Genomic DNA, 23,261 nt, shown 5'->3' with positions numbered 1-23,261 from the left:
ATCAGAGTTCAGTTATCTGGGTTCAAAGTCTGATGCTGCCTATGCTAAGTAGATATGTTAACATTCAGTAATTTACCAGAATTTTTCTCATCTTACAATAAAGAGTTATAATATAAAGTGAAAATGTGTCTGGCCTCCTTAGTACATTGCCTGCCACATGGTATGTACTTCATAAATGGCAGCTACATTGATTCTGAGTTTGGCTTAATTTGTTATTTCTTACTTTAGAAAGCGGATGCTTTGCTATGTTTAATGCCTACCTTGATCAGTAAATATTCTTGTACTTTTATACATATTTTGATTGTATCCAAGAAATCACAATGGCAAATAAATATGTTAATAACACAACGACCTTTATTGAGAAGGTCCAAACAACATAACTGAAGTACTTTTCAGTTCAGCTTGTCGAAATACTTCAGTTTTCCAGCTGGATCTGGGATTATCTGTTAAAACAAAAAGCAAATTATTCATTTACAAAAGCCAAGGTCCATTATGAATAGCTTGACATTAATTGCCCCCCCTCTTGACTAACGATGTAACCACTGATTTTTGTATACCAAATTGTGTACTGCTTATGAAAAACTACATCTGACCTATCTACTAATCTCAGCTATTCCAAAAAGCAAATATATTTCTCAATGAATTAACATCATCTGTACCCAGGCAACCCAAAACTTACCTACAAAATTTACTTATAAAATTTCTCTTGGCCACCAAGCTTTCATGGCATATCTGAACATAATCTAAGTAAACACATTTAAAGCATTGTCACAGACATATTTTAAAATTTATTTGCTGATTTGATGATGCTATAATAATAACCTGAGAAGGGGGCAGTATGTTCACTAAGGATTTATAAAATGAATTTTCAGAGGTATTTTTAGGGTTGAACCCTGGGTCCTTCAACTGATAAAGCATTAGCACTGGGCTCTATCTAAAGCTCTGCTTGAGGCTTTTTATTTTTGAATTAGGATCTTGCTCTATTTTCTCTCCTAGTTTTGAACTCATGTATAGCTTAGGCAGGCCATGAACTTTTGATCTTTCTTCCTCAGCCTCCTACATAACTGGTATTATAGGTTTATAATTACTAAGCTTGTCTCACAATGCAATATTTTATAATCTCCAGCTGAAAAAGTGGAAATGATAACACAGATAAATAATAAAAATTTAGTGAATGAATACTCAAAAGAAAAAGAAACTCCTCCAAGGAACATGGGGTCATAAAGTTACTGCATTAAAGGTATCTTGAGCACTATTTTAAATGATAAATTTGCATAAGGTTGGTTTATATTTGGCTAACTGTACAGGCTTAGCATATAACTATGACTAAGAAGCTAGTGGTTTAAAAAGTATTTCTACTGTGGCAATTTTGTCCACAGGTATACAGCAAACCAACTGTGACAAAAAAATAACACTGAAGGTATATTCTGAGCAATCCATTCCTGAAAGATCAGTGAATACTCCCACGGAGAAAAGATTCACTAGGAAAAGTATTAGACAATTCAGAAAATGCTACGTATTTATGAGATTAACTTTTGGGGGACATAAACTTTAATAATCTGGTAAAAACCATAGGTTTTTCAGAAAAAAATTTACATGTGTTAACATATACTGTGCTTAATTTTTAATTGACAAAAATAATTCCATGTGTTTTGGATTTGATCTTTCAACACACATTTGCTGAGCACCTGCTATATGACATTAGCCAGACAGTATGTATTAATGAACTAGATAACTCATGTCTCTTGTCTTCAGATTTATATTCTGTCACTTTTTGACTGTGGTAGAGGAGTTAGAGTGAGGACTGAAGGAGCTGAAAGGGTTTGTGGCACCATGAGGAGAGCAACAATACCAACCAACCACAGCTCCCAGGGTCTAAACCACCAGCCTGGGAGCACTTAGGGAGGGATCCAGGGCTTCAGCTGAATACGTAAGAGTGGAGGGCCCTGCTGGGCATAGGTGGAAGATGAGATCCTTGACCTCATGAAGCCTGGATGCCCCAGGGGGTGGGAATTTTGAGGGTGGGAAAGTGGGAGTGGGGGGGTAAGTAGGGGTTACATCCACAGAGAAGAAGGAGGAGGGGTAAGGGGATAGGGGGTTCCCAGGTGGGTGGGGGATGGGGTAAGGGGACAACATATGAAATGTAAATAAAATATCCAATAAAAAAAATAAAAAAAAACAAAACAAAACACGTTGATGGCCTTGGTGGTGGTGACTTTGCATGTCTTTAATCCCAGCATTTGGGAAGTAGGGTCAGGTAGACGTTTGTGATCTCTAGACCAGACTTATCTTCAGAGCAAGCTCCAGGACAGCCATGGATACACTGAGAAACCCCGTCTCAAAAAAAAAAAATCCAAAACAAAACCAAACACACAAAAAACTAAAACCCGTAACAAAACAAAACAACAAACCAATGGAATAGTGAATGGAAATGGTATGAAGTACTGTAAGAAGACTTCCCAGATTACATCTGAGCTGAAATGAGTGAAAAGGAAGAGCCAGCCAGTCACAGACCAATAAAGAAAGCATCAAAGGAGCTGGCAAGATGGTTCAGTGAGTAAAAGCCCTTGCCATACAAGTCTGATGATCCCTGGAGCCCACAAAAAGGTAAAAGTCCCTGGAGCAGACTCTACAAGTTGTCCTCTGCCCTCCAAACACACATGGAGACATGCAGAGCCCCCTATCACACAAACATACAATGCATAATGTTTTTTTTTTAAGTAAGAACAGCAAAGGTAAAGCCCAAAGGCAGGATCCATGATCTAAAGAAAAAAAGGTGTGCATCTGAAGGAGAAGAGTTAACTAACACACCCCTGCCTGTCTTTGGCTAACAGTATTTTTATTTGTTCTTTTCCCAACTACTGTTTAATTTTCAAAAGGTAAAAATCTGAAGTTTTAGAAGTTGTTTAAGAAAGTTTCAAGCATAAGCCATTGGTGTTCTGTTCAGGAACTTTTCCCCTGTGCCCATGTGTTCAAGGCTCTTCCCCACTTTCTTTTCCATTAGTTTCAATGTATCTGATTTTATATGGAGGTCCTTGATCCACTTGGACTTCAGGTTTGTACAGGGAGATAAGAATGGATCAATTTTGCATTCTTCTACATGTTGTCTTCCAGTTGAACTAGCACCATTTGTTGAAAAAGCTTATGCCCTAAGATCAACAATTGACAAATGGGACCTCATAAAATTTCAAAGTTTCTATAAGGCAAAGGACACGTTCAATAGGACAAAACGGCAACCAACATATTATCAGAAGATCTTTACTAATCCTACATCTGATAGAGGCCTCATATCCAATATATACAAAGAACTCAAGAAATTAGACTCCAGACAATCAACTAACCCTATTATAAAATGGGGTACAAAGCTAAACAAAGAATTCTCAACTGAGGAAACTAGAATGATAGAAAAGCACTTAAAGAAATGTTCAGCATCCTTAGTCATCAGGGAAATGCAAATCAAAACAACCCTGAGATTCCACCTCACACGAGTCAGAATGGCTAAGATCAAAAACTCAGGTGATAATAGATGCTGGCGAGGATGTGGAGAAAGAAGAACACACCTCCATTGTTTGTGAGATTGCAAGCTGGTACAACCACTCTGGAAATCAGTCTGGCAGTTTCTCAGAAAATTGGACATAGTATTACCTGAGGACCCAGTTATGTCATTCCTGGGCATATGCCCAAAAGATGTTTCAACATAAACAGGGACACATGCTCCACTATGTTCATAGCAGCCTTATTTATAATAGCCAGAAGCTGGAAAGAACCCATATGTCCTTCAACAGAGGAATGGATATAAAAAAATGTGGTATATTTACTGAATAGAGAACTAATCAGCTATTAAAATCAATGACTTCATGAAATTCTTAGGTAAATGGATGGAACTAGAAAATATCATCCTGAGTGAAGTAACCTAATCACAAAAGAACACACATGGTATGCACTCACTGATAAGTGGATATTAGCTCAAAAGCTCACCATACCAAGATACAACTTACAGGCCACATGAAACTAAAGAAGAAGGAAGACCAAAGTATGGGTGCTTCTGTCCTTCTTAGAAGGAGTAGCAAAATACTCAAGGGAGCAAATAGGGAGACAAAGCGTGGAACAGAAACTGGAGGAGGGGCCATCTGGAGACTGCCCTTCCTGTGGATCCATCCCATGTACAGTCAACAAATGCAGACACTGTAGTGGATGTCAGGAAGTACATGCTGATAGGAGCCTGATATAGCTGTCTCCTTAGAGGTCTGCCAGAGTCTGACATATTCAGAGGCAGATGCTGACAGCTAACCATTGAACTGATAATGGGGTCCCAATGGAGGAGGTAGAGACAAGACTGAAGGAGCTGAAGGGGCTTTTGGCCCCATGGGAAGAGTGACAATACCAACCAAGTAGAGCTCCCAGAGTCTAAACAGATAGCCTGGGAACACACATGGAGGGGCCTATGGCTCCAGCTGTATATGTAAGGGAGGGTGGCCTTGTTGGGCATTGGTGAGAAAGGAGGTTCTTGGTCCCGTGAAGGTGGGATGCGCCACTGTGGTGGAATTCGAGGGTGTGTGGGGGGAATTGGTAGATGGGTGGGGGCACACTCTCATACAAGCAGCGAGAGGGGGGACAGGATAGGGAGTTCCTGGGGGTGGGGGGAAATGGGGAAAGGAGATAACATCTGAAATGTAAATAGACTATCCAATAAAAAATACATTTAAAAACAAAAACAAAAAAACCTAAAAAATAAAACAAACAAACAAACAATAAACAAAAGGAAGTTTCAAGCAAGTTTCCAATTTATAAAACCTTTTACTATACACAGAGAGGTTTTGCTTTCTTGGCTCACACTATAGGAGGAAATTCTATACACACCCTCTAAGTTTATTCTCCCATAACTCTATTTTGCTTTCTCGGTCTCTCCTTTTTTTTTTTTTAACAGTATATTTCTCTCTATTGTCAGCTTTAAAATTTAAAATATTATCTTAATTCTGACTCCCCTGATTTGAGCTAGTCTCCCAATAACCCAGAAAATGCCTTCAGTATGATTTCTGCTTTGCAATAATTACTTCACTTTGGAAATCAGGACAGTCTGATTATAAAGAAAGATTATATTAAAGTTGACATACATTTTTGGCTCTGGCCATGCCTTTAAAACAAATAATATGACTTACTGTTTCACTACCAGGCTTCCAGCCAGCAGGGCAGACTAAAGGAAACAAAAAGAAGAAAAAAGAAGTTTAAAAACTGTTTAATTTTCTTTAGTAATTCCCAAATCTGTTTCCATAAAAAGAAAAAAACACATTAAACATGTCCAGACTATTAAGCACTTGGCTTCTGTTAGGTTGTCTGCTAACACTAAAGAATTTTATTTATAGAGTTTATTAGAAGGCAGTTTATTTTAATTTTTATCAATTATACTTACAATTATAATATGAAAAATGAAATGGATATTTATAATGAAATTGGAAGATATGGGAACCTGGTGAACTAAAAAGGCTATGTGAGGGAAAAATTCCTCTAAATATATAACCAGTAAGATTATTTGTCTTATATCCTGCTATATTTTGTGGTACTGCCAAGGTATCCTGTTTATCAACAGACTGATATTTTGTTAAAAAATTCAATTAGCAATTTTTCTTGCTAAAAGAAATCTACTAAATTGAAAACCATAATCAGAGTATGTTGTTTCAAATTGCATTTAAAATACGAAATCAAATTATGCTACCACCCACACCCAGATCTAGGTCTGAGTTGGTCTACTCCAACATCTACCCCATGTATGAACAGGGGGTGTTCCTGCAGATCCAAAGCTGCAGGATTTCCATGACCCAGGGCCACAACAGGATATCTGAGAGGGGACCCTGTGAGGATCCAGTATTGATGTTGTTACAGAAGCCAGAGGCCTTGAACCAGATCAATGACTCAGTGCAATGAACATTTGCAAGTAAAGATGTGTGGACAGAGGGGTATACTATGGGGCACATTGTGACATACTATAGCTTCCACAACCAGATTTTTGTCTGTTTGCTTTGTTTTTTTTTTGGAGGGGGGAGTTGCAAAGGTAGAGAGCAGATATGAAGGGACAGGGAGATAAGTGAGATTAGAGTAAATAATATGAAATTCACAAAGAATCAATAGAAAGTTAAAAATTTTATTTTTTCATGTACTACAAAACAGAAATATAACCTACTTTCATACTAAAATTACATTTTTATAAAAATTTTGTCTCAGTGCAACATACATTATACTCTGATAAAATTAGAAAAATGAAATTGCCCATTGCCACGAAAAATGAATTATAATGACTTTCTGTTTTTAGCTGTTAAGCCAACTGTGTCTTGTAGACTGTTGATAAGTTCTACAAGGGATTTTACAGGCTTGCCAGCAATGGGTAACAAGTACTCACAGAAGTGCTGTTTTGAGTAACTGGGATCAGCAGGTTAAAAGGTGCTGGCTCCCAGAGTGTGTGCAAATTTAATCTGTGAGAAGGTCAGGCTGATCTCTAAGAATAAGTTAAAATATCATCAGGTATGCTCTTGTTAATAAGTGCAGTATTTTGTAGGATGATATTGTGTCTTTTAATAAAATATAAAGAACTCATGAGTAAAACATTTCTGCATCAAGGATTAGTATTTATTTTGTTAATAAGGACTCCTATATTGTCTAGTTTTATAATCATATATAATTTGCATCAGTTGAAACAAAATTATTAAGTAGACAAATAAGAAATATATTTACAAAGAGCATGATTGCTTACTGTTTAATTTTATTTTGACTCTGTATTTTTCTGAACTTTTTAAAACAGAGCACTGATTTTTGGATTGGGTGGGTTGAATGTATTTTCCATTTTTCTTCTGAGATAGATTTTTCTTGTGTTAGTTCTCAAGGCTCTAGTTTGTGTTAAAAAAAAAAAAGAATCCAAGAGTATTTTTAGCAGGCTGACTTATTTAAAGGAGTAAAAAGTACTCAGATAAAATTTCTCCCCTGAGAATTCTAGAGGTAGAATCTACAATAAATATTAATCAAGTCTATTTTTCATTTCACTAAAAAAAAATCCTGAGATTGAAAAAGATAACGAACTATTAAAGTATTGAAATTTTAAAGACTGCAACTCAATGTGATATTAAAATGTTAATGTGATATTTAGAGGATGGAGAAAATAAAGGAAAGGTTATGGTTTAGCGTTTAATAGGATATTTTTGTGTCAAATCACAAAAAAAAATTATTCCCTGCCTGACATACACACAAATAAAGATTAAAAAGCAAAAAGGATGGGCAGGAGGTCACAGACCTTATGAGGGATTGATCCTATTACTATTGGTTTGCTCCATGGATATGACCTCAAACTGCCTCCTAACAATGTTTCATGTTTATAGATGTAGACAGTGCTGCTTTCAGCCTGCATCTGAAATTCTACTTCGCAATAGGTGGCAGTTAATGCATAGATTCATAACTGGACAAAATTCTGAGAATAAGTCACTGCTAAGTACTTGTCCCTAAAGAAGACATCTGTATCACCCCTCCAAGGCTCCAGGAACACCTTGGAAGACAGAACCAGCATTCTCTCCAGAGAATGAGGATTATTAGGGAATGATACCTTCTGGGCATGACGCAACAGTTGTACTCATGATCATAGCAGGTGTGGTTACCTGCACAAGGCTGGGCCTATCAACATCCTATCCTGGATAAGGGAATGAATGCATAGATCCCACACCTGGTTGAAGCGTTTAATGGGGGAGAAAGCATTATTTTCTTCAGTGGTATAGCGACTGATAGGTTATCCATGGTCTAGTAAATAATCCCACTTTTAGTCACCTCATACAAGCAACCCTTAAATTCAATGGGTCACCAATAGAAACACAAAAGTAGAAGGGATCTTGGTAGGAAGGAAGGAGAAGAATTTAGTAGAAGAAGCAGCTAAGAGAGGGTCATGAGGGGTAAAAAGAGCAAAATTCATTATAAATATGTACAATATTTTCAAATAAAAAAGGTACCTTCTCCATGCTTGTCAGTGTACTGGAAGGCTTGAACCAAACGCAGTGTCTCATCCACTGATCTGCCCACAGGAAGGTCATTCAGAGTAATCTGCCTTAGGACTCCTTTGTCATCGATAATAAAGAGGCCTCTGTGAAGCAAAGAGATGGTAAAGGTGATCCCATTTCTTCTCAATTAATGTTAAGTATTCTGTTATATAGAATCAGCAGTATACCATTATCTACTCTATTGCCACACACACTCCTATTCCCCATCTACTGTATACTTTTGAATTGTCACTGTTAAATGTTAGTTTGAAATTTTTCTTTTGGGGAACTGGAGAGATAACTCTCTCCAGCATGTTAAGAGCATGTACTGCTCTTCCAGAAGACCCAAGTCTTTCCATCACCCACTTCAGGCATCATAACTGCTGGTAACTCCACCTCTGAGTATCTGATGGCTCTTTATGAAGGCACCGACACTCACATGTGCATATCCCTATACGCAGACATGCCTTATCTATATCTAATTTAAAAAATGTTTGGGGAGAAGGGGTTCCTTCCATCCTTCAGGATTTATAAGAAGGCAATGGAAGGGTTTAAGCCCTTCTTGTGTATCTACAGGCAATTAATGGTTGTTTGGGGGGATGGAATACATTTTTTGAACCAATGGTAAGGATTCCATGCTTCTATTAACTACTCTACTTAAATTCACTGGGACACACACACACATACATGCCAAGAAGACACAAAAGTAGAAGGACTAATTAGGAGAGGGTCAGCAGGAGTGGGACAAGAGTATATAATGAGGAATTTAATGGGGGATCAAGATACATTCATTACATACATGTATGAAAATATAATGAAATCCAGTATTACATATAGTTAATGCCTATTTAGGAAACATAAAAAACCCTCAAATCTATCTGGTGGCCCAGGTCTTTAATCCCAGCTCCAGGGAAACAAAGGCAAATAGATGTTTTTGAGTTAGAAGTCAGTCAGTTCCAGGCTAGCCAAGGCTACACGTAAGACTCTGCCTCAGAAACCAATAAACAGTCCTTCTCTCTGAAGGGGAAAATAACTTTGAATCTGACTTTAAATATCAACATTTGGGGAGCAGAGGCAGGACAATGAGGTATTCAAAGTCATCTTTAACTATGTAGTTCAGCTTCAAGGCCAGCCTGGGCTGAGACACCTTATCTCAAAAAAAGAAAAGCTATTAATAAAAATAAAATGGCAAATTCATTATTGGGTAATATTACTTGGTCAATGTTTAACAACTTTTTAAGGTTGAAATTGCCCTCTTTAATCAAAGAATTCTATTTTGTACATATTCGCTCATGTAGTCTAGTGAAAGCTGCTGGGTAATGCTGGGAGTGGTTGGGAGACAGACACAGGCAGATCAGGCAGATCCTTGAGTTTGAGGCCTGCCAGGGATATACTGTTTAAAAACAAAAAACAAAAAAGCTGCTGGGTCTCTCCAAAGATATGAGTTTGTGGAGTACTAAGTACGCATTAGAAAAACATTACTGGAGCCAGTTGAGAAAAAAGGCAAAAGTTCTAAGGAGTTAGGAGACCCAGATACAGTCTGGTCTTTGCTATTAACTGATTCTATAACTGTGACAAAATTTATAGAAACCCACACATCTGTTTCTTTTATTTATAAATAGAGAGGTTGTCAAAGGCCTCTAGCTCTAACAGTGTACAACTCTGGTTTAAATAGGGTATTGAAAGTTTAAAGGCAATCTACAACATTCTTGCAAGTAGAACAAAATAATATACATGATTAAAATACCTATCTTCTAACTCCTAAGCATCACCTGCTTCTAGGAGGACTATAAATGTACTTGGATTTTTCAAAATGTTAACCACTGAAGGGTACCTAAGAGTATGTCCTGAATCCTCAAGGTATACACCATAGTCCTTTGAGATCTGATGGTTCAGGTCTGAAAGAAGTGGAATTCTGATTGGCCCCAGTCCTCCTTGTCTTCGAGGGGTATTAATCCTGTAATAGAACACATCACCTCTCAGTGATAAATGGCATATAGTAAAAGTCAACTCTTCCTACACATAACAGTATATAAATACAACTACACACACACACACAGAGGCTACTGTACTTTCTATTTTTGTGCTTTTTTTCTTTACTGAATAAAATGTATGAAATGGCATATTTTACTGCTCTCTACTGACAGACATAAAACCAATTGCATTTTTCTTTTATGAATACTACTGGAAGTATCCTATATTCTTATTTTTGCATATACCTCTGTTAACTTCTAGAAGAATTGATAGATTAAAGGGTGTGAGAATAAGGAGTGCAGGATAATTAGGATAACAAACTAACCTCTATCCTAGAGATCTATTCACCTCTGCTTTCCCAGTGCTGGGATGAAAAACATGGACCATCATGCCCAGACAGATTTTGGATTTTTAAAGTTTTTAGATATACATAAATTCTACATAATACTGGATTTCATTATAATAAAAGCATAAGTCTTAAGCCTTAGAATGGATCACGAGACAAGGCTGTGGAAGACAGCTAGGGTGCAAGGGGAAGACAGCTAGGGTCTCCTCAGAGACCCTAGCCTGCTCTGCAAGGCTAAAAAATAAACTCCGTTTGAAGCAGTGAGGGAACTTAGTCATGATCTCAGATCCATCAGTCCTCAGATTTAAGTATCTGTAACCTGAAATGACAACACTTGTGGGCTGTTACCTCATGGAAGGATATTAACATAGCAGCAAAAACAAAACACAACCAGAAATATTGCTCTGGGGGTTTGCAGCCCCAGTTCTGGCATTACGTAGAAACCTTGGATAGTACTAGTATAGACCATAGCTAGTTGATTATATAGCTCCAGATTCTCCTAGAAGAGCACACCTAAATTATTTGGGATGGTATTATTTCTTAGTTGACATCATTTTAATCCTAGAAGGAATTATAATCATTACAAAAATGGTAAAGCAAATGAGCATGTAGATTTAATATTCATCTATTAGTAATCAGGACATATTTGTTACTTATAATTGTAGGTCCCCAACTAATTGGACTTTGTTACATATCTTTAAAAATGTTGATGTGCTTATCAAAACACCTGTGTTTTGCATGTAAAAGTTTAATGACTGAACATTGCATTTTAAAATCAAAAGAATTCTCAATGATCTTCACTATGTAAAAATTTTCAGCACAAAACTGCTGACATTATTGAAAACTCATATACACTTTCAGATTTTGAGACATGTTACCAAGCTGTTCTCCAGAATTGCTGAAACCTGTTCTATACTGAGTGTCATTCCTTTACATCTCAAACAATGCTGAGTTTTTTCAGTCTTGGCCAGCTGGACATGGAGAAATGGCAGGTCTTCTCATTTTAACTTGCACTTTCTTTGCAGTTTGTTAAGGGAAACATCTTTTCATGATAATATATTTGTACTAGAACTAATTTTTTGGTTTTGTGTTTTGAGACAGGATCTCAAGTTTGTAGCCTGAACTAGCCTTGGTATCAGAGATCCTTCTGTTTGAGCCATACTAGTCTAATTTTTTAAAAATTACTGCTTTGAAAACTATAAAAGCTAATGAATTCGAACTAACACACTGATGACTATATAACAGAAAATGCAATGTTTTACTTTTTCTTCACATTAAGGATACCCAATATATAATTACTATAATATTATCATATTAGGAGCTATCTAAAACAAGGCTAAGAAGCAAATCTATTCATTTTATCCCAGTTTTACGGCAAAACACTGACCAGGCCAAGTGGGTAAACTGAGAATCAACAGAGCAGGCCACAACTTCAGTATTTATAGATTTGAATTCTTCAATTCGATCCCCAAAAGCGATGATTTCAGTTGGACACACAAAGGTACTAAAAATTTGGAAAAAGAAAACAAGTCAATTTTCTCAAAATAAGCATACATTTGAACAAACTTTCAAATGAGTTTTTGATTATTACAGACACTCTGAGTATACAAAAATACACCTTAAGAACAACTGATAGATGAGTTTTCTCCAAGTGAAATTATAAGACTATTTAATTAAATATTTGAAAGGAAGGCTGAGTTCTCTATTGCACTTCAACAGAGATTCTTCTTATAATTATACTGATCAGTGAGTGGCCAAATGTTTCCTTCTTCCTCGCAGCACCCCCCATTTTCATGAGCTTTTAATATTCTGTAGTTGGGTGTTTTACAGATCTCAAGGGATCTAAATAATGTCTATATCATCTTGCTACTTGTTTTTCTTATTCCTATGGGCTAGCCTCTAAATGTATTTTATAGACAAGGCAATAATATTCTTTAGTTCTATCTCTTGATTCTGCATAGATCCTCTTCCATGTTGTGTTCCAGTCTCACATAAAATACTGTCCAGAGTAATAAAAAATTTTATCAGAATGGCAGGTTGAGAGGATATTACTCTGGGCAGTAGTTTTTGAAGGTTTACTATTATTTTATGTTTGAGCTTTTTTGTCTGCACGTATGTCTGTGTAACATGTATGTGCTTGGTACCTGTGGAAGCCAGAGAGAGTATGAAGTCTCCTGAAGGTGGAGTGCCATCTCTCCAGCCCTCCTGGGTAGGATATTTTTTCAAACCACAGTTAAACTAATTTAGTGAGCTGCAACCAGCATTGAAATATAAACTTTGATAATACATCACACGCAGGGTAGAGTTATTTATTAGACATGTCTGTGCATATGTGTGTGTGTACACATGTTTGTGTTCAGTAGTGTTATTCAATCTTAACTTGAAGTTAGGTATAGATCTCAAATTTTCATAAAGGGACCACTTGGGAAAGCCAAATTGGAAAGTTATGTGGGAAAAGTGGTTATTTACCACTTTATATGGAAGGTTTTCAGTATTTTAACATCAAGCATTGCTGTGCTTGTGCACACAGACTGAATGTTACCCTGTGTATGTATCAATGTGTACTGGGTGACATGAAATATATGATTCTTAATTTATGGGTTATAAGTTGTGAAAAACAATTTTAAAGGACAAGTTCTTACTTGAACCCAATAATGGATTTAAAATAACTCAGTTGTTCAAGCACAGCACTGTGATGTGAAAACAAACAGTACTAACTGTCTTTGGTAGCCTGGATTATATTACATACTTCAGTTATTTTCTAAAGGGATAATGATCAGATTCTGTCCTCTTTCTTACTATATCAAAATCTCTACTTCTGGGTTCCATTAGAAATTAACTTATTCTTTTAGTTAATGGAGCCAGAGTGTAAGCTGGTTTGAAAGATAACTTGTTTCAACTTTAATGTCCTAATTTTTATTAGAATTCTTTCCACTTCTTTTTAGTAAAAGAGGGCTGGCAAACTGTGTTCTACTGGCCAAAGCCTGTCCTTATTTGGTAAAATGTCTCTGCTGCAAAGCAATAATGATGTATGTATATTTTATCTATAGCTCTAAGCACAGAATGGAGAAGATGGACAGCTGCACAGAGATAACAAGCTTAAAATTACTTACTGTTCTTTGTCCTACAGGGAAAATGTTAACTCTTGGCTTACAGTGTACTGAATGAGTTTAATTTTCATCTACATAGTTCTAGATTCATCTTACTGGAAAAAGGTGTAGTGTCAAAGGTAGAGGGATCTTTAAGTTACTTTATATAACCCCCTAAAAATTCAAATAGAAAAGAATATAAGAGGTTGAGATAACATTCTTTTGAGGGGGGAGTTTCTTTTTACTCTTGCTGAGAATTTCATTCTTGTCAGAATTATACTTTTCAAAATAAACTCCTTAATGTAAATAAAACTCTAAGGCAACTTACTGTGAGTTGACTTTATGGTCAGTCGTTCAAATAATACTCTCAGAACTGAACCCCACAATCAAAAAGTATTACATATGTTAAATATTTATTAATATTAAAATGTTCAAATCTCAGGAAAACATAGCAAATAAAAATAGCAAAGCCTTTACAGTAAATACAATTATGTATTAACTCTTACATTCAATACTTGCTAAAATATTACCAGTTTTTCTTCGTCTTTGCAACTCAAATATATAGTAGATATTATCTTCCTTCTCTCGGCTTGCCTTATTAAGAACCATCAGCTGAAAAAACTCGTTTGTTGCTCTTGAATAACAAATGACAAAGACTGGCACTTTATTAATGGCTACTTGTGTATATTACTTACAAATCCAGTGGGTAGAAGAAGAAAACCAAGTATTTCCCACGATAGTCGGTCAGTTTGAGCTCCTTGAATTCTCCGTTTATCACAGCTGTTCCTTCCCAATAAGGCGCTGGCTTGGAAACTAAGAAAGAAAAACAGCGGTCTATAACACTGAGAAAGTTGTTGGAATGGCCAAGGACAGCTTGAGAAAAAACACTAAAAATTGAGGCTTCTAAATCTTTGAACTTCATTGGCAGTCTGGAAGCTCACAGACTTCTGAGAACTTAGAACAATACCTTATTGTTAGAGAATAAATAAGATACGAAGAATTACAAAGGAAACCAATTACCCTGAAATGTAAGTATAAACATTTTAAAAGTTAGTGATGGAGTAATATGGTGTATTTATTCACAACATCTTCAAGGTGCAAGATGTGGGAGTGATCTTCTTAGTCTGTAAGATATCACTGTCAGGATTATATTATATTATATTATATTATATTATATTATACAGCACGAAAGTCTCTGGGATGCCATGGGCAACAGGTACAAGCAAGTACTTCTGGAGTGTTACTTATTGCCTATATCTGTAATAGAGGAAATAGTGAAAATACTTTTTATATAGATTTTTTCTGGTTATTGTAATTAACTCACATTAAATTGAATACAATGAGAAAAATGTCTCGGCCACACCCACAAATTCTTACATCCTATCCCTGCAGTAAACTCTACTAGATATTTTACTACAGCTCTTCTAAGTCATTCCAGATCATGGGAAAGTTTCACTAGAAGGTTTTGAAAAAGGAGACTTCCCCCTAACCACAAACAAGTTTCAAGTGACTTGATGCAAATTCAATAGTGCTGCTGTCCTGTAAGGGCATGCTGTAACTCTAGCCAGCATCCTTTGATAATTATGTCCATTCATGCTATTGATGCATTCAGATAACACTTTCAAAACCACTACATATAATGACATCAATACTTGCTTCCAAGTTGGACTAAGGTTTCTAGAAATCAACTGTCATACTTTTGTATAAAAGCCAGCACTAAGTCACACTACAGAGACAAACTATAGCATGTGACGTCTCACCTTGAGTCAAAACTATCTAAATAACCATGAATTTGTTAAGAGAAAAAGGCCAGATGAGAAAATTAGAAATGTGCTAAAACATACAGTACTTCAAATGCCTAAGCAGGAGGTTATAATAACTGTAATGACCTGTTATGACACTACTTAAAGATTTTACGTATACTGAAAACCATGTCAAGAAAATCTCATTCTGAAAGGTGATTACTGCAAATCTTTAATTGAAAAACTGCAGTTACTTTTCTAAGATCTTTAAACACAATTCCAAAAGCAACCCTTTGCATTTATTTTTTAAAATATGGTGATGCATGCCTTTAATTCCATCATTCAGGAGACAGAGGTAGGTGTGTCTCTGTGAGCTTGGGGCCAGCCTGATCTACATAGAGAGTTCCAGGACAGCCAGGGCTACACTGTGAGATCTTGTCTCAACAAAGCAAGCAACACTGTCCTAACATCCTTAGCACAGCCTTAACAATCCTGAACATAAGAATTCTGGTAAATACAGAGAAGTATAATGAAAACAATTTAAATGCCCTGTCTAACTACCATCAATTATTTTTCCAAACACAAATCTGGATCAGGTTACATCCTCATTTTTAACGCTCATTGAAAAAAATGTATTATGATATTTGTATTTTATCAAAATGATTAAAAAATAGCCTTAACTGTTCCACAATATCGCCTTTTATGAATAAAAAAATCTCCTTTGGAATGCTTTTGTTTCCAACAGGAAGTGTATTTGAGTAAGCACATTTCAGAATATCTTCCTCAGGCAAGTGAAGTCAATGAAACTTAGAAATATTTTTAAAGCAAATCTGTCTTTCTAAAACCAATTCCAAAGTAGTTAACTTGTACTGTGAAACTATAAATGGTAAAATGGTAAAAACTATACTGTAAATACTATACTATAATACATACTATAAATGGTAAAATGGTAAAAACTTGTACTGTGAAACTATAAATGGTAAAAACTATAAAAGGCAAATTGGCTTGGCTTTTTCATTCATGGCATGTGGTAGCAACATCCCATTATCTTTAGAGGTTCATAACTGGGAAGTAGCCAGATGTGGTGGAGCACATCTGTAATCTCAGCACTCTGCAACTTCAAGTAGGAGGACCATAGACTTTGAAGCCATTTTGTCAGACCCGTCCAGTTCCCATGTCCAAAAAACAGAGCCCAAAATGTCAAGTTAAACTATTGTTTCACTCAATACTAGCACAGAATGTGCAACAACAACCAAAATGTCAAATAACCCCTAGGAAAAGTGGGTTAGGGGAAAGATATGGTCTGTATCTGTGTGCCCTCATCAGTTTTTTGGCAATCTTAATATCCAGATGCAGCAGGCCTCAATTTTCTCACTATCTTCTTAGTCTGACGTGTCTTTTCTGAGAGTGGCCACTAGCTTCAAACACTGGACAGAAAGACAAATAACGAAAAGCCCAATTGGCAGTAAGCAAGATTTACCACCAACCCAACTGGGCCTCTTACACCTCTTCCCGTTTCCCTCCAAAATATTCCATAAGAAAGTTTTTTGTTTTTTGTTTTTGTTTTTTAGAGAAACGTCAGTATCTATTAACTCTACAAAGTATGGGGAGATGACTTTCAATAAAAATCTTTATAAGCTTTGAGAAAAAAAAAAGTTTGACCTCCTGACCATTTTGTTTAACCACTTTTCTGTTTAACCAAACTTTCTGTGAATCATTATTCAACTTATCAATGTACTTTCTTCCTTGGAAAAAAGGAGACAGGATGGCTGCAGGCACTTTCGGATATTTAAGGAAGTCTTTTAGTTTGCACAACATCCTCCACGACTGTAAGCCAGGGACTAGGAACACCCTCATCTGCGGCTTTTGGGGTAACCGCTACCTCTCCCAAAATCTGATCAGAGGAAACTATTTCTTTCTTCACACCAGGAACCCACCTCCATCCTCACACCCACAAAAGCGTCGGGGTGGACCAAGAACTCCCAGGCAGCCTTGGGGGGTGCGGCCCAACTCCAGCCCCACCCTTTGTAGCATCCACAATTAGGGTCTAAGAGTCCCCGAGTTCTGCCTCATCCACCCAACCTCCGCAGGGCACCACCTACTCTTGGCTTTGCTTAGATGCAGGGAGTGATCTGCGACCGAAACCCGGGACACCTCTCCGGGGTACACTTGTCCACCGGCATAGAAGTGGCACTCATTTTCGCGGGTCCGGAACCGATCATCACTCTCCAAGCCTTGCAGAGCTTCGGTCGGCAACAGGAACAGCAGCAGCGGCGGCAGGAGCAACACCAGCTTTCGGGGCCAGCGACGGGACGGCTTGGTCCCGTCCAGCAGCTTGGACCGCGCCTCCATGACTGAGCGAGCGCGAAAACACGTCCCTCAGCTAAAGCACTGAGTCCCCCGCCGCCTGGCAGCCAGCTAAAACCGCGCGCTGAAGACCGCGCGAACAAGGGCGCGGCCTCGCGAGACTTGCTCCGCCCCACTCCGCCCCTCTTGCCCCCGCCACGTGGGCGCAGGCTCCGCCCCTCCCCCATTGGCTTCTGCGCCTGCGTCATAGAGAGGGCCAAGCTGGAGTGTTTTCCCAACTTATCAAATGCAGTTTCCCTGAGTGGCTGGTGACTGATCTCCAGAGCACTGGCTTTCCATGTCCTTGAAGGTGTACTTCCAAGTCCATCTCTATAACAGACCTTCCCTAACTCCTCACACCACCTCCTCACAAGTTCAAAATAACCTATGTGCCTGTGAAGGACTTGCAATATAGACTTTTCGTTGTTATTTTGAGTCAGGGTTTCTCTGTGTAGCTCTGGCTGCCCTGGAACTCACTCTGTAGACCAGGATGGCCTCAGAGGTCCACCTGCCTCTGCCTCCCTGAGTGCTGGGGATTAAAGACATGTGCCACCACAATTTATACCTCTAATTAAGGTCACCTTTATACATTTTCGTTTTGTTTTTGACAGATCATACTCCTATGTACTTACAGGGAACCGTCTGATGAATATAACACGGGATGTACTCACCACCTCAGTCATCTTTTTATGGGGAAACATCCAAAACAGTGATTTTGAAATATAATGATTGACTATACTTGCCCTGTTGATTACTCCAGGTTTAGGAGGCTGGGGAGTTCCAGGCCATGGATACTACAAAATTGCTGTACAGACATGTATTGCGCCACCCCCCCCCCACCCCTGGAGTGATTTGCCTGTACAGTACCAGGACTCATCTTTCCAGCTCTTTTCAGTCCTAGAAAGACTTGAGAGCTAAACATTTATTTTCCTCTAGCAGGCAGAAAGAAGTTCAGGTGAATTAATTTTGCTTCAAAGATTTGCTTTCCAGTCAATACCTGAAAAGTTCTTAGACACCCTTCCTAGCACAGTGCAGCTGTGTAGTTACCCTTTACCCATCCAGCCCTCTTCCTCTGCTGCTTTGGCTCTCCTACCCATGATACACTAGGGCATGTCCAGCCGCCATTTTGTGATTGCCCCATCGCCTAGGGGCTCAGTCCCATTTTAGATTGTCAAAGACTGAATTGTGACGTCACCTGTCAGCTCCCTGGGCCCTATTGCTGCCTTGATGAGCTCCTAACCATAACTTTGGTTTAGACCCTGCCCATCCGCTTTTAAAAATGACTATTTAAAATGGACTTTCGGTTCAGATGTGTCTGTGCACTGCTTGTGTGCCTGCTGCTCATAAAGGCCAGGGGAGGACATTGGAAGATCCCCTGGAATTGAAGTTCTAGACAATTGTGAGCTGCCATAAGGGTGCTGGAAATCAAACTCTTGTCCTTTGGAAGAGCGACCAGTGCTCTTATCTTCTGAGTTATCCTTCCAGCTCCCTAATCCCATCTTTAATATAAAACTTTGGACTATCGGCCATTATTATGTCTGCTCTCCCTTCCTCTAAGCGTTTGACCCATTAATCCTTTCACACTATACTTTCCCAAAGCACAATTGACATATATTTTATGACTCTATTCGTCCAATATTCTTTTCCTTACAGCGTGATCTATTTCTAAACTCCGTGACTTCCCTCTCTAGAAATAGCCATTTTCAGTAGGAGGACCATAGACTTTGAAGCCATTTTGTCAGATCTGCCCAGTCCCCATGTCCAAAACACAGAGGGTATTTCAATTCCCAGAAGCACCCATGCCCCACCCCCGGGGAGAATATGCTTACTCATAACAGTTTCCTGTAATTCTTCACTTTCTGGAGGTCCGTAGATGATAGGCCTCTGACGAGGTAGCTCCCGTTCCCATTCTTCTCCTTCCCTAGCTTCCTGCTCAACATGAAATGGAAGTGGGACCCTGGGATCTCGCATTTGAGATCCAGACACCCGACCGTGGCTCATGCTTCGTGGACGGCTCCGGTGATCCATAGTGACTGTAAAACAGCGACTAACCCTAAGTTTGAACTTAGTTTAAAAAGTTGGGAAAGAGTGATATATATATCCCTACACCTCTTTTGTCCTAGGCTAATCTGAGATGTCCCAGTTGGTACCAGGGATCGCTCACCAGCTGGGCCTCAGTGAACACCCTGCCCATTGGGGAGAGTGACCAAGTTGGTCACCTCCCTGGCACCTACTCTCTCTCTCTCTGTCCCTCAGTTGATCTGAAAACTCTTGGTGGCTGGCATTCTGAGTGCCACTTGTCCTGAGGCCTTCAGCCAATGACATTTGAGCAGGCATTATGCTGTCATAGTAGTGTCCACCAGAAACCTTGAAGTGCAGGCCTGACCCTCAAGGCACCCACCACATAGTTAAAGTTGGTTATCAATATTAAAAATGTAATACCATCAGACACAGAGGAGGTGTTCTGAAATCTACAATATTACAGATATTAATCAGTGGTCACCTAAGTGTATTGATTTGCTCACACATTTTGTTTTTACCTCTAATGGGCCCTACATAGTCCAAAAATTGTGAGAAAAGTGCACACCCTTGTATGATTGTCAAAAGTTTCAATACCTCCTTGTAGAATCCCTATCTGATATTGTCATGGTTATACTGGCAGGTTCCACTATGGATCTCAAAGTGAAGTTCCTCAATCCTATTCACTTTCTTCCCTCTGACTGGTAACTTAAATACACCTTCAGTCACTGCACCAGGGTTTTTTGTGGTCTACACCTGTGTTAGACTCCTTTCAATTCTCTGGGTGACGACCCACATAGCTAATTCTCCAAATGTTCAATGTTTGGCCCTGGAAAACAGTGATTTGGTTTTGTTGTTATAATTGTTGTTTGCTGGTGGTTCAGGTTGTATCTGAAGCTGCCATTTTACTGTTTGTTTTACTGTTCCTTGTTGTTAGGGGCTCCATTTAGCCTTTCGATTTTACTAATCAGATACCAATTTGTGTAATCCTTAGCTGAACGGGTTCAGAGGCCAAGCTTTCTGACTCTTTTTGTCATTTTATAGAGGTGATGTGTGAATGAAAATCAGGACATGATGGCTCCAAGATGTGGCTGAGGTTAAGGTTTTGATTGTAGATCCGAGAGAACAGCCAGAGGCATCTGCAGGGGTCCAGAATTAACCAGGCCATGAGAGGAGAGAGATGGGGGAAGCTCAAGAGACAGGTAAGAGAGGCAACCAGGAGAGAACTGAGAACCGAGATAGCACATGGGAGGCCAAGAGAGCTCATGTCCAAATGGCTGGGTTATACAGGAATGAAGAACTGAGGGAGGGGAAGCAAAGCTCTGATGCTGGAGACCCTTAGGGCAGGGGGCAGATGAGAAGTGCTGAGCAGAGCCAGGACTTTGTAACTCATACTTAAGATGCTGAAAGAGCCTGGTGGCAAGCGTTTGCTTTGATATGTTAAAAGCCACCTCATTTAGCCATTTGTCCCCGGTTTCTTGGGACCTAATCATGGGAACATCTGTTCCTCTCTTATTCTAGAAGGCATTTACCAATTTGTGAGGATGTTGAAACAGCTTTATGAAGGTCCATGTATGGCCACATCATCCTAAACACATCCCATAGATCTGAATGGGCCATGTAGGAAGAAGCTGAGGCCTCCCCTGAAGTACCATTACTACCTTGTTAACATATGGTCTTGGAAGCAGATACAGCCATGTTTCATTCTGGTGACTGCAGCCTTGTTTGACATCTTGATGGCAGCTACATGGAACACTTCAGGCAAGAATCTCTGCAGTTTACTTGTTTCTGAATTTATGACCCATAAAAACTGTGAGTGTAATGAATATTTATTACTGTTTTAGAGCAAAGCCTCAATATGGTTCCTGTATTGCTATTCTTCTTATTCCTGTTAGACAATGTCAGAGTCAGCTTAAACATTTAAGGGCCATGGGGTTGTCTCAGTAGGTAGGAGTGCAAACCCAACAACCTGAGTTTCATCCTGTATCATAGTTTGCTTTCTATTTCTGTGTTAAAACACTATGACTAGAAGCAATTTGAAAAAAAATGGTTTGTTTGGCCTACACTTTCTGAGAGCAGTCCATTGTAAAGGGAAATCAGAGTAGGAACTCAAGGCACGAACCTGGAGGCAAGGAACTGAAGTAGAGACCAGAGAGGAACACTACTTACTGGCTTGCCCACCCTGATTCCTTATACAGCTCAGGACCAAGTGTCAGCAAGTGGCATTCCCCACATTAGTCTTGGTTCTCTCACATCAATTAGTAACTAAGAAAATGTCCCACAGAGTTGCCTACAGGTCATCTGATGGAGGCACTTCTTTTTTTTCAGTTGAGGTTTCCTATTCCCAGATGACTGTAGCGTGTGTCAAGTTGACAGAAATCTAACCATCACATCCCAGAATCTACATCAAAAAATCAGATTACAGTGATTCCTATCATGAGGTGGGAAACCCAGTGCCCCAAAGTACACAGTAGAGACAAGAGTTATCCTGTCTCAACAAAATGGACAATGAAGAACTGATTCCTGCAAAGTTATGCTCTGATTTCCACGTGAGTATAAACTTGTACACACACACACACACACACACACACACAAGTTTAAAAAGAGTTCAAAAGAGTGAAACTGGCCTAGAGTGAGCAGCAAAGGCTCACAGAACAGAAACCCACAGCTGTTTGTCTTACCACACTGTCACATTGAAAGCAGCCCCTTGGCTCAATATGGGCAAATTCTGTTGTCTGCCTTTTGTCTAGGCAGACAATGCTTGTTAGGGGGAAATAAAATGAGAAAGGTCAATTTTAAATATGACTTTCACCTTAATTTATATTTCTTAAAGTAACTGAGAATACCCAGGAACTAGAATGTGCTCTGAAGTATCTCTCATAAGCTAGGCGACAAGAATTTTAAAAATGATTTTAAAAAGTTAAAATATTTAAAAACTCAAGAATCCCCAAAGTCTGCTGCATATTTATAAAGGCACAGCTATTATGGATCCTGAAAGGCACGCATATTCACAAATATTTTTCACACACTTGTTGTACTGCTTAACACTGTCATTGCCCCATTTACTCTTAGATTGAGGCATCATCATTTTGTAGAAGAAAACTCCCAAAATAGAATTTTTAAAGCAGACCTTAGATTACTTATTTAATTTCAGAAATCTTTGTAAGAATCTGCTATATGCTAGACACTGTCACTGGGGAGCAAAAATAATAACAAAATGGACACACCCCAGCAATCTTCAAGCTGCTCAGTGGTACTCACAAAAGTGGAGCCAGTGGTCCATAAATGTTTCAGTACAAACCAATAAGCAAAATGATGGGAAATTCAAGCTTCTGTGTACCTATAACATAGGAACATAGCATGGGGAAGTTGCTGGAGTGTCCCAGAAGTTGGTAGGCTACCAGGGAAATCATTCCTTTGGAAATGATGCTTGGACTCCCTGAAGATGAGATAGGTATAACTAGGTGAAGTCATGTCCTGACTAGAGGAGGGTGATTTAAGAAAGATGAGTATCCCAGATGTCCAGACAACATGATGGAAGCCTTGACACTGACAAAGATAAACTGATCTTCAGTATCTGCTTCAAATTCAAGGAGTGGATAGTGTGAATTACCCTTTTGATTAAGGAAGAAGGCAACTTGAGCCTTGGAAAGGGTATGGAGCTTAGGAGCCAGTGGAGCCTGACTTGGAGTTTAGATATACAGCATACAAATTTCTTCTTGGATTTTGTTTTGTG

The 23,261-nt window shown here is 38.7% G+C and overlaps 1 protein-coding gene across 2 annotated transcripts; it reads right to left on the bottom strand.

Annotated features, from left to right (window-relative positions):
• Positions 1 to 332: 332 nt before the first annotated feature.
• On the bottom strand, positions 333 to 17,605 carry Prdx4 (peroxiredoxin 4). Of its 2 annotated transcripts, XM_028781482.1 has the most exons (7): positions 17,263 to 17,605; positions 14,114 to 14,231; positions 11,717 to 11,833; positions 9,844 to 9,966; positions 7,983 to 8,113; positions 5,160 to 5,194; positions 333 to 443 (listed from the first exon to the last, which is right to left on the bottom strand). In XM_028781482.1, exons 1-7 carry the CDS (start codon positions 17,510 to 17,512, stop codon positions 393 to 395), a joined length of 825 nt encoding a protein of 274 aa, XP_028637315.1. In that variant the 5' UTR covers positions 17,513 to 17,605; the 3' UTR covers positions 333 to 392. The 2 variants fall into 2 exon arrangements, with proteins under 2 accessions (XP_028637315.1, XP_028637316.1); XM_028781483.1 differs by lacking the exon at positions 5,160 to 5,194 and having other exon boundaries at positions 355 to 443.
• Positions 17,606 to 23,261: the final 5,656 nt, after the last annotated feature.

The sequence above is a fragment of the Grammomys surdaster genome, unplaced genomic scaffold (genome assembly GCF_004785775.1).
Source record: "Grammomys surdaster isolate TR1022 unplaced genomic scaffold, NIH_TR_1.0 449, whole genome shotgun sequence".
NCBI classification, from domain to species: domain Eukaryota; kingdom Metazoa; phylum Chordata; class Mammalia; order Rodentia; family Muridae; genus Grammomys; species Grammomys surdaster.
Note: the sequence above shows the minus strand (reverse complement) of the source record. Positions and strands in the feature narration are given on the sequence as shown.

Bases quoted from the DNA above. Each gene is read 5' to 3' on its own strand.
- Prdx4 (XM_028781483.1), bottom strand. From the start codon at position 17,512: ATGGAGGCGCGGTCCAAGCTGCTGGACGGGACCAAGCCGTCCCGTCGC. The intron at 9,967-11,716 runs GTCAGTGTTTTG...GTTCTATTACAG, and splicing joins CAGTTTACCCACTTGGCCTG to GATTAATACCCCTCGAAGAC. The intron at 8,114-9,843 runs GTACCCTTCAGT...TTTGCTTCACAG, and splicing joins GATTCAGGACATACTCTTAG to AGGCCTCTTTATTATCGATG.